This window comes from Nicotiana attenuata, unplaced genomic scaffold, assembly GCF_001879085.1.
Source record: "Nicotiana attenuata strain UT unplaced genomic scaffold, NIATTr2, whole genome shotgun sequence".
Lineage (NCBI taxonomy): Eukaryota > Viridiplantae > Streptophyta > Magnoliopsida > Solanales > Solanaceae > Nicotiana > Nicotiana attenuata.
The window spans coordinates 5513-19807 of NW_017670627.1; the positions used below are offsets into that span (position 1 = coordinate 5513).

At 39.6% G+C, this 14295-nt stretch overlaps 2 protein-coding genes across 2 annotated transcripts; one reads left to right on the plus strand and one right to left on the minus strand.

The window, feature by feature from the left end:
* Window positions 1-253: 253 nt before the first annotated feature.
* LOC109241672 lies at window positions 254-1132 on the minus strand (the record flags this gene model as incomplete). Its single annotated transcript, XM_019408432.1, has 1 exon — window positions 254-1132. A coding segment is annotated over exon 1 (879 nt), but the record flags the coding sequence as incomplete, so codon positions are not given.
* A 1964-nt stretch (window positions 1133-3096) lies between these two features.
* LOC109241673 (craniofacial development protein 2-like) lies at window positions 3097-3627 on the plus strand. The gene has a single exon (XM_019408433.1). It carries the CDS (start codon window positions 3097-3099, stop codon window positions 3625-3627), a length of 531 nt encoding a protein of 176 aa, XP_019263978.1.
* The last annotated feature ends 10668 nt before the right edge of the window (window positions 3628-14295 follow it).

Below are 14295 nucleotides of genomic sequence, written 5' to 3' on the forward strand. Positions count from 1 at the left end.
TCACCAACGACAACATAAGACAACTTAAGTACTACTTGAAAATAAAAAATAACTTTAGAACGAGACAAAAAAAAACCACTGAAAATAAAAATAACATAATTGCATTCCCCAGTAAAATGATCAAACTTTAGTTTTGATCTCCAAAGAAGTCTTCAACTTCCAAATGAGTAAGATCATCGAGGCCTTGAAAATCATCATCATTCAAAGCAAGATTTGCCTCGGCATTGTCATCATTTTTGTTTGAAGGCCCTGCCTCAAAATCATTTTTAAAGGTCAAGTGTAACTCCACTGGGGCATTAGCAGAAGATGCTCCAACATTATTTGCCTTTCTTTTGATGGAGTTTTGATAAAGCCTGACAAAATGCTCAGGTGTACGACATTCAGTTTTCCAATGACCTTTCATGCCACAGCGGTAGCAGTTACCCCTTTTGCCTCTTGAAGGATTGTTTTGAGAACCCATATTGTTCTCTCGTTTGCCATGACCACCATGATGACGACTATTATATCGTCTCTTACCATTGTCATGCCCACGTACATTCATATGGCCATGATTATTATTCTGTCTTTTTCCAGACTTATCACGTCTAGCTGCCATATTCGCTTCAGGAAGCGGAGCTGACCCTGTGGGACGGGCTTCATGATTTTTCAGCAAAAGGGTATTATGTTGCTCAACCACCAGAAGGCATGAGATCAATTCAGAATACTTTTTAAAACCTCTTTCACGGTATTGTTGCTGTAATACCATATTTGAGGCATGAAAAGTCGTAAGAGTCTTTTCCAGCAAATCCTCATCATTCATAACTTCCCCACATAATTTCAATTGGGAAGTTATTCGAAATACAGCAGAGTTATACTCACTTACGGTCTTAAAATCTTGCAACCGTAAGTGCATCCACTCATATCGAGCCCTTGGCAATACCGTAGCCTTAAGGTGATCATACCTTTCCTTCAGGCCAGTCCACAATTCAAGTGGATCTTTCACTGTTAAATATTCAACCTTCAAACCTTCATCCAAATGATGACGAAGGAAAATCATGACCTTCGCTTTGTCCTGGCTTGATGCCTCATTACCCTGAGTAATGGTGTTACCAAGGCCTTTAGCGGGTAAGTGAATCTCAACATCGAGAACCATGATAGGTAATTCTTTCCAGAAATGTCAAGTGCCACAAACTCAAGCTTTGACAAATTCGACATAGTAAAAACTATCAAAGAAGATAACTAAGTAGAAATCATTAAGATAATAGCATAAAGAATCTTAAAAATTGACATAATATCAAATTTGTGATCTATATATACACTAAAGTGATAATTCCATAGAAAAGAATACTATTTTTTTCTTCAAATTATTAGTATATCTTTGATGTTAACTAGAACAAAATATCTTCTCTCAATTAATTCTATTAACATAAAAATTAGCAACTTTCACATGACAATCACGCAAATAAATTAAAATAAAGAAACATAGAATTCTTTATTTTTTACATATATCTAGAGATGTGAGAAATTATAAAACGGCATATTAAAGACACTAATCATGAAATCAAAATATAAAACGAAAAACAAAATGAACAAATATACCTGAACAATGAAAAGAGCTCAACTTCGTGCTGATAACGTGTTAAAAAAATGTAGCTCAAAGTAACAATATAAAACAAGAAGATAAGTAGAATAAGAGAAGAAGAGATAACTTTCTTATTTCATCAAGTGTTCAAGTGTCTTCCATCTCACATTTCATGCCTCTATTTATACTATTACATATGAAGGTTACAAAATCATTGTCTTAAACATGGCATTAACAATTGAGATCACGGGGAAGATCGAGTGGGGAGGGGTTATGGAGGTGTGGGAGTTACAATCATAATGGTGATGAGTAGTGGGAGGTAATTTACATCATGGGTGAAAGTAGTGGGAGTAGTGGACATCCACATTTACTAAATATTTTGTAACAGAATTGAAGCAGTTATCTTTTTACTTATGAAATTTAAAGGAAAATCTTGGTTTTTAAAATTGTTAAAATTGGAGTTTAATTAAGTAATTGGTTGGCTTGCCTGACAGCGGTGTCCGGCGCCATCACGACCCTTAGTGGATTTTGGTTCGTGACACCCTAATTAGTAGGACGTGATTTACTAATGTAGAATGATTATACTTAGGAGTTAACTTGTATTTTCGATGATGTAAAGTTTATATATTCGTAGGTGATTTACCTTTTTTTGTTACCCATTAATACTTATTAAAGCAATTATTTGTGATTGGCTTTAACTTATTACTAAAAAGGGTGTGATTAGTTTTAAATAATGTGATGATGTTTCATCTTAGTTCTAATGTAGTAAAAAGTTCTACGAATCAATCGTAAACCTTATCAATCACAATTTCCCTTTTCTGTATTAAAAATAACCGTTCAAAATCTATTATTTACAATTAAAGAACCTTAAACTCGCACTTGGTTAATTTATATGTTCTAATTTTTGAAGGTCAATTAGGTGAGGTTCGAGATTTTAATTCAAGAGTCATGTAAAAATAAATTTCAAGTATTTCACTTCTCACGTTGTTAACAAAGAATTTTCAACAAAAATATAAAGAATAAAGAAGTTTGTTATAAAACTAAATTTTAAACATTTACATAATTTTCGAAAAAATATAGTTAATGTCTATCATTAAAAATTGAAAACAAGAAAAGGATATATAGTAGTCCATAAAATTTTCTTACCTTTCTAGAATTTACAATCTAACTTCTATATGGAAACAGATCTATTCAGATTCACTATACACTAAACCAGATATTTTTATTACGTAACGAATTAAGAAAAAAAATACATATTAATCAACTAAAGAATAAAACCTTATAAAATATAATAGTCCTTTTAATACACACATGTGCAGTTTTGGTTCTTTAAGTATGTCAAATGGACACTTCTAGTTTTTTAATTAAATATTTACCAAATTCTAGTTGTTAGATTTGCTGAAACAATGACAGAGACAAATTTAACGGGAAACTCATATTTAGAGGTGAAATTATTGCATTTTTTGTGTATTCATGTGTAATCTATTTCTGGTGTCTGGTGTAGTTCTTAGGCTTGGAGGGTGAATGACAGGCTGATGACTATTAAGCTAGTTGTTGGAAGTTTTACTTTGAACATAATCAGTGCGTATGCACCCCAAGCAGGCTTGAATGAGAAAGTTAATAGGCGTTTCTGGGAGGATTTGGATGAGATGGTGCGTGGTATTCCGCATACCGAGAAGCTTTTCATAGGAGGGGATTTCAACGGCCACATTGGCGCGACGTCTGGGGGATACGATAATGTGCATGGTGGCTTTGGTTTTGGAGATAGAAACGGAGGAGGAACGTCTTTGCTGGACTTTGGTAGAGCATTTGATTTGCTGATAGCAAACTCGAGTTTCCCGAAGAAGAGGGAGCACCTGGTCACCTTCCGGAGTTCGGTGGTCGAGACTCAAATTGATTATTTACTCTACAGGAAGTCCGATAGAGGTCTTTGCACGGGTTGCAAGGCATCCCGCGTGAGAACCTCTCGACCCTCCATAGGCTCCTGGTCATGGACCTTGAGATCACGAGGAAGAGGAGGAAGAGGGCGACGTATAGCCAACATAGGATCAAGTGGGGAGCCTTGATGGAAGCTAAAGCGCAGGAGTTGAGGGTCAAGCTGGTGACCATGGGGGCGTGGAGGGACGCAAGCGCTATTCGGACCGCGGCTGCGTAGTGCATTAGGAAAGCCACAAGAGAGGTATTAGGGGTCTCAAAGGGTTACTCTGGTGGTCACAAGGGAGTCTGGTGGTGGAATGGAGAGGTGCAAGGAAAAGTGTAAACCAAGAAAGCAGCATATCTGAACCTAGTGGAAAGTGTAGACGAGGAGGAGAATAGGGCGAATAGGGAGCATTATAAGTTGGCTAAGAAAGAGGCAAAGTTAGCAGTTACGGCGGCCAAAAATGCAGCTTTTAGTCGTTTGTATGAGGAACTCGAGGGCCGACGTGGGGATAAGAGGTTGTTTAGGTTAGCCAAGGCGCGAGAAAGGAAGGCGCGGGACTTGGACCAAGTGAAGTGCATCAAGGACGAAGAAGGTAGAGTTTTGTTGGATGAGGGGCTGATCCGTCGGAGATGGCAGACCTACTTTCATAGTCTCTTAAAGAAGGAGGGGGCGGGAGCATTGTCCTCGGTGAATTGGAACTCTCCGGGAGTCATTGTGACTTTGGGTATTGTAGGCATATTAGAGTTGATGAAGTTGAGGGGGCTATGCGTAAGATGAGTAGAGGCAAAGCAACCGGGCCGGATGAAATCCTAGTGGAGTTTTGGAAGAGTGCGGGTGATCACGCCCAACTATGCCTTATAAAAAGGACTAAGCGGTCGTTGCAAATATAATCCGGTTTACAAGTCCGGAGTCGAATCCCACAGAGAACTAAGGCTTAGCTATAGTTGTTCAATATCGCTAAGAAACACAAGTCCAAACAGTTTTCTATTTATAAAGATTATAATATTTATTTTTATCTAATTAACTAACAAATCTAGAAAGCCGTAAAACTATCAATTAACAAGGATAAGGATTTGAGTCAAGATTAAGGAGGTCTAGAGTTATGATTTCCCCAATTGTCGGAATCCTTCCCGCTACGTTTTCTATAAATTCGCCTAAGTATTCTCTACCGATCATGAGCGCTCTGACTGTCGTAACTCTCTCCCGAGTAATTACCACAATTTACTAGACGCACTCTTCCGAGTTACGCTAGCTGACTTTGTTTATTCCAGCTCACTTTAGATTGCACCCAAGGCTTCGTTATCCCTAATCCCGCCTTTAAACCCGCAGTTATAGATCCCTCTTATACTTTGGGAGTGATGTTGTTTAACAACTACCTAAATATGCACTTTCTCCCGAGTTATGCACACTAAATAGGCACAGCTAATTGAGGATCCTGTCAATTAACTACAACAAACACGTAGTTGAACAAATAGAGAAAATACTACGGATCAATTATATAAAAATAACAAGAATTTATCCTACAAAAGGTTCCATCAAAACCCTAGATAACAAATTAGCTATTCATAATAGCATTTAAAACTACAATACTAAAAGTCATAACCAACAATGAAAAATAGGAAGAGGAAGGAAAAACTCGTAGAAGAATTCCCCGCCTTGCTCCTAGCGTGTTCTTGCCTCCAAGGATGTTGTCTAACCCTAAAGTAGTGCCTCTCCTCCACAATAGCCTCCCTAGGTCTAAGATATGTCAAAAAATCTTCAAAATGACGTTTTTACATGTATTTATACCAAGTAGCGTCGGGCCCAAACGAAAAAACCCTTTCCTGCGAACTAGGACCTAGCTCTGTAAAATCTGAACAGCCGCGCCGCAGGCTGCGGCGCGGTAGTGCATTTTAGCTGCAGCTTCATATTTTCAAGTCAGGCACCATTTTACACTGCTGCACCGCGCCTTTCGGTGCCCCATGCGGCGCAGCAGTACAATTTTCTCAGAGTAAACTTATTTCGTCCTCTTTTAACATCTAGACTTGGTACACGACCCCCGAACACGATCCCGACTTAATGTATTGGGCTTTTACTCAGACTTCAAAGCTCCAAATTGATCAATTTAGCTCCAAATTAACTTTTGAGCTCCGGATCGCTTCCTGCAAGGCATAAAACACGTACTAAGTGTAATTCACTATCATTTGAGCTCAAACACACGTAAAAACGCAATCATTGGAATGTAATACCACGGCTAATACACGGGTTTCTACACACTTAGACAATTGCTCGTCCTCGAGCATTTGAACTACACTGCACCTAGGGACAACCGTTCATCAAGCAACCTCCCTGATACACCATGCCAAGAATAATTAAAGTGGACTGAGCACCTTATCATAACATCCCACCCTCAAGATTCGACTCAAACGTACCATGCATTAATCACTCGCCCACTTACTCTAACACAGAGGTCAATGACATTACCTTTCCTTCATGAATCAAGTGCCCTCACACAACAATAAGAGAGTAGTCCCACACAATAAAATTAAAGAATATTTAGGAACTCGAGATAGAAAGAATTCACTCACTCTCAGAAATAACATTCATATGCCACAAAAGATGCACCATAGGCTTGCCCGTAGTGTACTACTCTACTAATCGAGCTCATTCAGTCTAGAATTAAGTGGGACTTTAATTGGTTGTAATGTAGGCTGCGGGACGGGTAGGATACATTTAGATATAGAGTGACTACACCTCCCTAAGCACTTTAATACATATACTTTAACCTTCAAACCCCACTTATGTCAAACCAAAATTCCACCCTCACATCAATCTAGATTAACTCCCTACATCTTTAAGCACAATTACGTCAAGAGCCACCACTATATATATATATATATATGTATGTATGTATGTATTTTTTTTCTTCTTCTTTATTTTTCAATTCAAGTGGCTCTTCTATGATTATTTTTTTTTCCAACACAATGCACCTTTCTCCTTATTCCATTAGTTCCACTCAAAAGCCACACCCACCACCCCACACTTTAACTTTTACAAAGTTCATAACAATTCAAGTGCTCATGAGAGGTGAAAAGGTTCAAATAGATGGTTAATTCAAACAAATGGGTAAGGCTTGTAATGTGGTTGCCAAAGAAACAGGATTACAGGCTCAAAGGGGTTAACTACGATACATCACAATTAGGCGGTTAAAATATGTATATATGGCTCAACAAAGAAACGCCTATGTCACTTCCAAGACTGAACAAAACTACTATTTCGCTTTGCAAACACACGGGGCAAGTTCTAGGCATCAAATGCAATTCACAGAATATAACAAATCCTTACACACACATGGCACATAACTCACTCAGGATCGGCCTCTAGACAAAGTAGTTAAGCAAAGTTAAGGTCATACAATTTTAACGTACTTATTTAAGAGTCAAGAATTGAGCCTAGGTGTCACAACTAAGGCCCTTACCACTCTCAAGGCACATGCAATCAAGGGAAGTTGATCCTTCAATCTAACTAACGATTCTTAATTCCTAAAACTTAAAATTTTTTAACTAGACCCAGTTCAAGCAAAACCCTTGGAAAAGAATCGCGGCACAAAGAAAAACCAAGGGTACACTACCTAAAAGGAAAAACTAAAATAAAAGACATATTTTTGGATTTCACATATATGAAATTTTTTCTTTCGACTCATCTCCCTCAAGAAACCAGTCGACGAAATCCATCGTCGGGAAGAGTCGAATTACATACTTACTTACTAACTATTACAGGCCCGATAGAATTCAGAATTATAGTTTACAGACCAATTGTCTAAGAAAGCAAGAAACAAATCAAACAAAACCAACTGGCAAATGAAAAACAAAGAAAAGTATAAATACAATCAAATAGGAGCACCCCACCCCCCACTTAAGAGATTGCATTGTCCCCAATGCAAAACAGTAAAATCAAGAGTGAAAAAGGGACTCCTGAGGCCCAAGGCCTAATCATCAGCACTCTCGAAGGTGCGCAAATACTCCTCATCATCAGAGGGAATGGAGTTCACATCTTCATCGGGTGGCAGCTATCCTCCTCTCGCCAACCCCAACCACTGCTGAGTGATAGCAGAAAGGGGGTGATCCTGCTGCAACTCTTCCAAGTCAGCCTCCTCCCGATCAACCCGAAGGCGCAAGTCAGCAAACAGTAGCTGTAGAGTCTCCTCAACGCGGACCATCCGTTGGTCCGAATTAACAGCCGCAGTAGGGGGATCAATCGCCGATGTAACATCAAAGGGCCTAATAGGGTAAGACACTGGAATAGTCCTGTCGTAGTGGAACTCCTCCTCCACAAGGTGTGCTCACAACAATCGAGTGATCATACTCGGGTAATGTAGACGGCGAGCCCCAAGTGGTCGCACTTTAGCCATATTCTCAAGCATGATTTTACCAAGGTCGAACTGCATCCGAGTCAACAGGGCATAAATCAAACACACCTTCAGTCGGGGTACATCAGTGTCACTGCCAGTCGGCGTGATCTTGGCATTAATCAACCGCAACAGAACCCTGGCTGGCCGCTGGAAAGTTGCCTTCTTCATGTCTTTGTGGAATTCATTGGCATCTCGTGTCTGTGCGGCAGAAGAGTCAGCACCACATAACAGGCGGCGAATAGCCGGATAGTCTGGTCGACGAAGAAACCTCTGAAAGAGCTTGTGGGAATGTTCTGTGAACCCCACAATCCGATTGATCACCCTGGAGGAGAATGGAATCACTTTACCCCTTACCTGCACTTCGTAAACCGCATCCAGGATGGCTTCAGGTTGCCAGTTAGCATAAAATTCTTTCACTAGGTTCACATTCACCGCATCACCCGGACGGAATATACTGTCGAAACCCAAAGCCCGAATGTTGTTGTAAATGTCGCCATATTTACGGGCCAACTTCCCATTGTCAATAGCAACCTCAGGGTCCGGGTTGACTGACGGGACAAATGTCTGAAACCAGCGTCGAGCATGGGTGGGGACAGCCTGTATACCATATTTGCACGCTGGCACCACATCCGCATCAGGGTCAATGCGCTCCTCGTCCTCCTCGACTGGGGCGGGGGGAGGTGCCCGTCTCCCACCACGACGGCTACTAAAAGCAACCTCAGAAGAACCAGTGTTAGAGCGTTTGCTCGGGCGGCGGGACATTATACCTGCACAACACGAACAATATTAGCCACAACACGTAAACCCAAAACATGACCGAACAGGGTAACCACCCCACACTTATGTTATTGGCATGTTCACAAGTAAAATGTATATCAGGGACTCAGACTACGCCGATAGAAGTGCGCCACAAGCAATCAACAATCCCCCCAACCACCAACATAATAGTACAACTACAAAACCACGGACTATGCTAGTTTAACATAAAAAAAATAAGAAGCTAATCTAGTAACTACGAAGAGAAACAAAAGAAGTTATACTAATGCACTACTAACAAACAACACAAAATACCACACAACACTACACAAGCACAAAGCATGAATCGAATATTCCAATTAGCACCTAGCACACATTTTCTCATTGCAATTATTCGTCAAGAAGCTACAATGTCACTTTCAAGGTCATTGAGGCATTTAAGCAAACACATGGCCTCCACCAAAGTTACCTCATAATTTCAACCTTAATTCTTCCAATATTACTACACAACCATACCAATCAACCATCCTACCACCATCACAATATAACAAGGGCACAAAGTGCTCCAAATTTGCACAAATACACCACTAATTTTCGGCCTTTAAGGCACCTCCACACAACTTCACCATAAAAATTTTGTTTAGGCATCAAGACATGCTAAAAATCTTCACAAGTTAAGCACAATGAAAACCCAACAAGTTAAGCACCAATCATGGCCAAAATAAGCAATTAAATGGAGAAAAAGAAAGAAAAAAAATTAGCACTAAGACACTACCTAGGGTTTAGTGGACATTANTTACCTTCCCCCAACCCTTTACTTTGATGGTTCTTCTTTTTCTGGTGAAGTTAATAGGAACAAAGAACCTAGGGAAGCTGCCTAAAGAAGCTCGAAGATATGTTAAAGTGCATTTTGGAACAACAGAGTAAATTACTACTGCGGATAGAAAGGCAGGAGGAAACTATTCACAACTTGAAAGTTCACACGAGTCAACTAGTTGAAGTTTTTAATGCTCAACAAACCAATATTGTGAATAGTATCCAAGAAGAGCGTGAATTAGATACAGAAATTGATAAGCTAGAGGAGGAGGCTAGAGTAGAACACCAACAATCAATCACACTAGATTTTAAGGATGTCGATGTTGTAGAAGAGATACTAGAGTCAACCAAGGATATTGAGGATACATATTTAGTTGACTCAATTGTCATTAGTGTTGAGAATGTAGATAGTCCCAATGTTCATGTAGTTGAGCGCATTGGTCCTCACTCCAAGCATTTTTCCACATTGTGTTTAGATGATGATATGGAAATAGATTCATCCGAGCCATTTGAGGAGTCAAGGAATGAGGAACAAAGTGCTTACATTCTGGAATTCTTCTTGCCAGAAAGTCGGGATTACATACCTCATATAAAGGCCAAAAAGTGTAGAATACTACATTATTTTATTGGGCTAGTCAGATTCGTTCCACCACCCCATGAGCATGATCATAGAGCAGAATCAAAACTTGGGGTCCGATTCATAAGTTCAAAGTGGAGGCAGAAAGTGATTCACGTCGTGCCGCGACGTTAAATCAAGCGCTTGTTGGGAGGCAACCCAGCTTTATTGCTTTCTTTTATTTATTTATTTATTTTTTTAATTGTATTATTTTTGTAGTGTCTAATTTTTTTTATTTTCTAGGAGCATGGAAAGCAAAGGTATTGGAATGATGCATCAACAAACCAAATGGTTGGAACTAAGTGTGAGGTACCCACACGAAGGACCAAGCTTGGGAGAAGTCTGAGTACCTCATGAACTGCTAGTGCTTCGGCCTTTGGCCTACCAGGGAGTTTCATTTACCCTCTTGTATGTATGGGTGAGCATTGGGGACAATGCACAATTTTAAGTGTGGGGTGAGGAGATTATCTGAGTGACTTTTCATGCTACTTTAGCTGTGTTCGTTTAATTAAATAATTTTGTTTCAAAATTTGATCACGCCCAACTATGCCTTATAAAAAGGACTAAGCGGTCGTTGCAAATATAATCTGGTTTACAAGTCCGAAGTCGAATCCCACAGAGAACTAAGGCTTAGCTATAGTTGTTCAATATCGCTAAGAAACACAAGTCCAAACAATTTTCTAATTATAAAGATTACAATATTTATTTTTATCTAATTAACTAACAAATCTAGAAAATCGTAAAACTATCAATTAACAAGGATAAGGATTTGAGTCAAGATTAAGGAGGTCTAGAGTTATGATTTCCCCAATTGTCGGAATCCTTCCCGCTACGTTTTCTATAAATTCGCCTAAGTATTCTCTACCGATCATGAGCGCTCTGACTGTCGTAACTCTCTCCCGAGTAATTACCACAATTTACTAGACGCACTCTCCCAAGTTACGCTAGCTGACTTTGTTTATTACAGCTCACTTTAGATTGCACCCAAGGCTTCGTTATCCCTAATCCCGCCTTTAAACCCGCAGTTATGGATCCCTCTTATACTTTGGGAGTGATGTTGTTCAACAACTACCTAAATATGCACTCTGTCCTGAGTTATGCACACTAAATAGGCACAACTAATTGAGGATCCTGTCAATTAACTACAACAAACACGTAGTTGAACAAATAGAGAAATTACTACGGCTCAATTATATAAAAATAACAAGAATTTATCCTACAAAAGGTTCCATCAAAACCCTAGATAACAAATTAGCTATTCATAATAGCATGTAAAACTACAATACTAAAAGTCATAACCAACAATGAAAAATAGGAAGAGGAAGGAAAAACTCGTAGAAGAATTCCCCGCCTTGCTCCTAGCGTGTTCTTGCCTCCAAGGGTGTTGTCTAACCCTAAAGTAATGTCTCTCCTCCACAATAGCCTCCCTAGGTCTAAGATATGTCAAAAAATCTTCAAAATGGTGTTTTTACATGTATTTATACCAAGTAGCGTCGGGCCGAGACGAAAAAACCCTTTCCTGCGCGAACAAGGACCTAGCTCTGTAAAATCTGAACAGCCGCGCCGCAGGCTGCGCCGCACCATGCGGCGCGGTAGTGCATTTTAGCTGCAACTTCATATTTTCAAGTCAGGCACGTGCAATTTTCTCAGAGTAAACTTATTTCGTCCTCTTTTAACATCCAGACTTGGTACACGACCCCCGAACACGATCCCGGCTTAATGTATTGGGCTTTTACTCAGACTTCAAAGCTCCAAATTGATCAATTTAGCTCTAAATTAACTTTTGAGCTCCGGTTCGCTTCCTGCACGGCATAAAACACGTACTAAGTGTAATTCACTATCATTTGAGCTCAAACACACGTAAAAATGCAATCATTGGAATGTAATACCACGGCTAAAACACGGGTTTCTAGCCTAACATCAGCAGGCAAGGCAGGCTTGGAGTGGCTCACTAGGTTATTTAATGTCATTTGTAGAACGAAGAAAATGCACGAAGATTGGAGGTGGAGCACGATGGTTCCTGTATACAAGAATAAGGGTGATATACAAAATTGCAATAACTATCGGGGTATCAAGCTGCTTAGCCATACTATGAAAGTTTGGGAGAGAGTGGTAGAGCTAAGGATGAGAAGGATTGTGTCTATTTTTGAGAACCAGTTTGGGTTTATGCCGGGGCGTTCGACTACAGAAGCCATCTACTTGTTAGGAGATTGAAGGACTTGGATATGGTGTTCATCGACTTGGAAAAGGCATACGATAAAGTTCCGAGGGAGGTTTTGTGGAGATATTTGGAGGCTAGAGATGTACATGTTGCCTACGTTAGGTTGATTAAGGACATGTATGACACAGTAAAGACCCGAGTGAGGATGATGGGTGGGGACTCGAACCATTTTCTGGTGGTGATGGGGTTGCATCAGGGGTCGACACTCAGCCCTTTTTTGTTTGCTCTGGTAATAGATGTACTGACATGCCATATCCAAGAAGAGGTGTCGTGCATGCTATTTGCAGATGATATTGTATTGATTGACGAGACGTTAGATAGTGTGAACGCATAATTAAAGGTGTGGAGGCACACCCTGAAATCTAAAGGTTTCAAGTTGAGCAGGATCAAGACAGAATACTTGGAGTGTAAGTTCAGTGGCGAGACTCAAGGAGGGGAAAGGGAGGTGAGGGTGGACTCGCAGGTCATCCCTAGGAGAGGGATTTTAAGTACCTTGGGTCTATTATTGAGAGGGCGTGGGGAGATTGATGAAGATGCCACACATTGTATTGGGGCGGGATGGATGAAACGGAGACTCGCTTCCGGTGTTTTGTGTGAACAAGAAGGTTCCACCGAAACTTAAGGGTAAGTTCTACAAAGTGTTAGTCAGACCAACGATGTTGTATGTGGCTAAGTGTTGGCTAGTCAAGTTCGCTCATGTCCAGAAGATTAAGGTAGTAGAGATGAGGATGTTGAGATGGATGTGGGGGCACACCAGATTAGATAGGATCAGAAATGAGCTTATTCGCGACAAGGTGGGTGTGGCCCCTATTGAGGACAAGATGCGGGAAACGCGACTTAGGTGGTTTGGTCATGTGAGGAGGAGGAGCACAGACGCCCCGATGAGGAGGTGTGAGAGGTTGACATTTGAGGGCCCACGGAGAGGTAGAGGTAGGCCAAAGAAGAGGCAGGGAGAGGTAATTAGGCAAGACATGGCGCGGGTTCAGTTGACCGAGGACATGACCCTTGATAGGGAGGTATGGAGGTCGAGGATTAGGGTAGTAGAGTAGGTAGTCTAGAGTGCTCATAACAGTAGTATTGGCACGCAGTCTCGCTTTCTGTTGGTAGTAGGTTTTTATGACTAACCGTTGTTTATTTAATTGTTGATCACCTCACTATCTGGTTGTTTTTAATCTGCTTTTATATGGCTTCTTGGTACTGTCCCTTCTTGTCTATATTTTCATTAATGTGGTGCTTATGCTTTTCTAAGTCGAGGGTCTATTGGAAATAGCCTGACTATCCTCACAAGGTAGTGGTAAGGTCTGCGTACACACTACCCTCCCCAGACCCCATGGTGTAGGATATTACTGGGTATGTTGTTGTTGTTGTTGTTGTTGTTGTTGTTGTTGTAGTTCTTAGTCTTGCGGTTTGAAATTTGTAGTAATTTCCTGGTGTATATGGTTAAATCCTTTCTTTTCATAAATTTTGTTAAATCTAATAGTCAAAGTTTATTAAATATTTAATAAAATCCAAAAGTAACCACTTCTAATAAAATTTGGGTAAATGACACTTTATAGCCGCTCTAAAAATAATAGCCGAAAAAATGTATATTTTTTGTATATATATAATAAATATATATATATATATATAATATATATATATATATATATATATATATTTATATATATATATTTTGTATGTTATATACAAAAGTTATACAAATTTTTTGATTACCGAATATAAATAATTTGTAGTGCGGGCTAAAAGTGAAAAAACCCCAATAAATTTATACCTCTATCTAAACATAAGGTACTTTTATTGACATTGTTTCATATAAAACCTTATAAAATACACACGTGCGTATTTATTCTTTTATATATATGTATATGATATAATTTTTTTCCTTTTCTGTATACTTACCGTATTAATGGTGCAGCTATAATAAACTATAAAAACCATACATAAAATACCGGCCAAACAACAGTCTCACCACAAAACCCACCGTATAAATCTCACCATCTCTTCATCTTCTCTC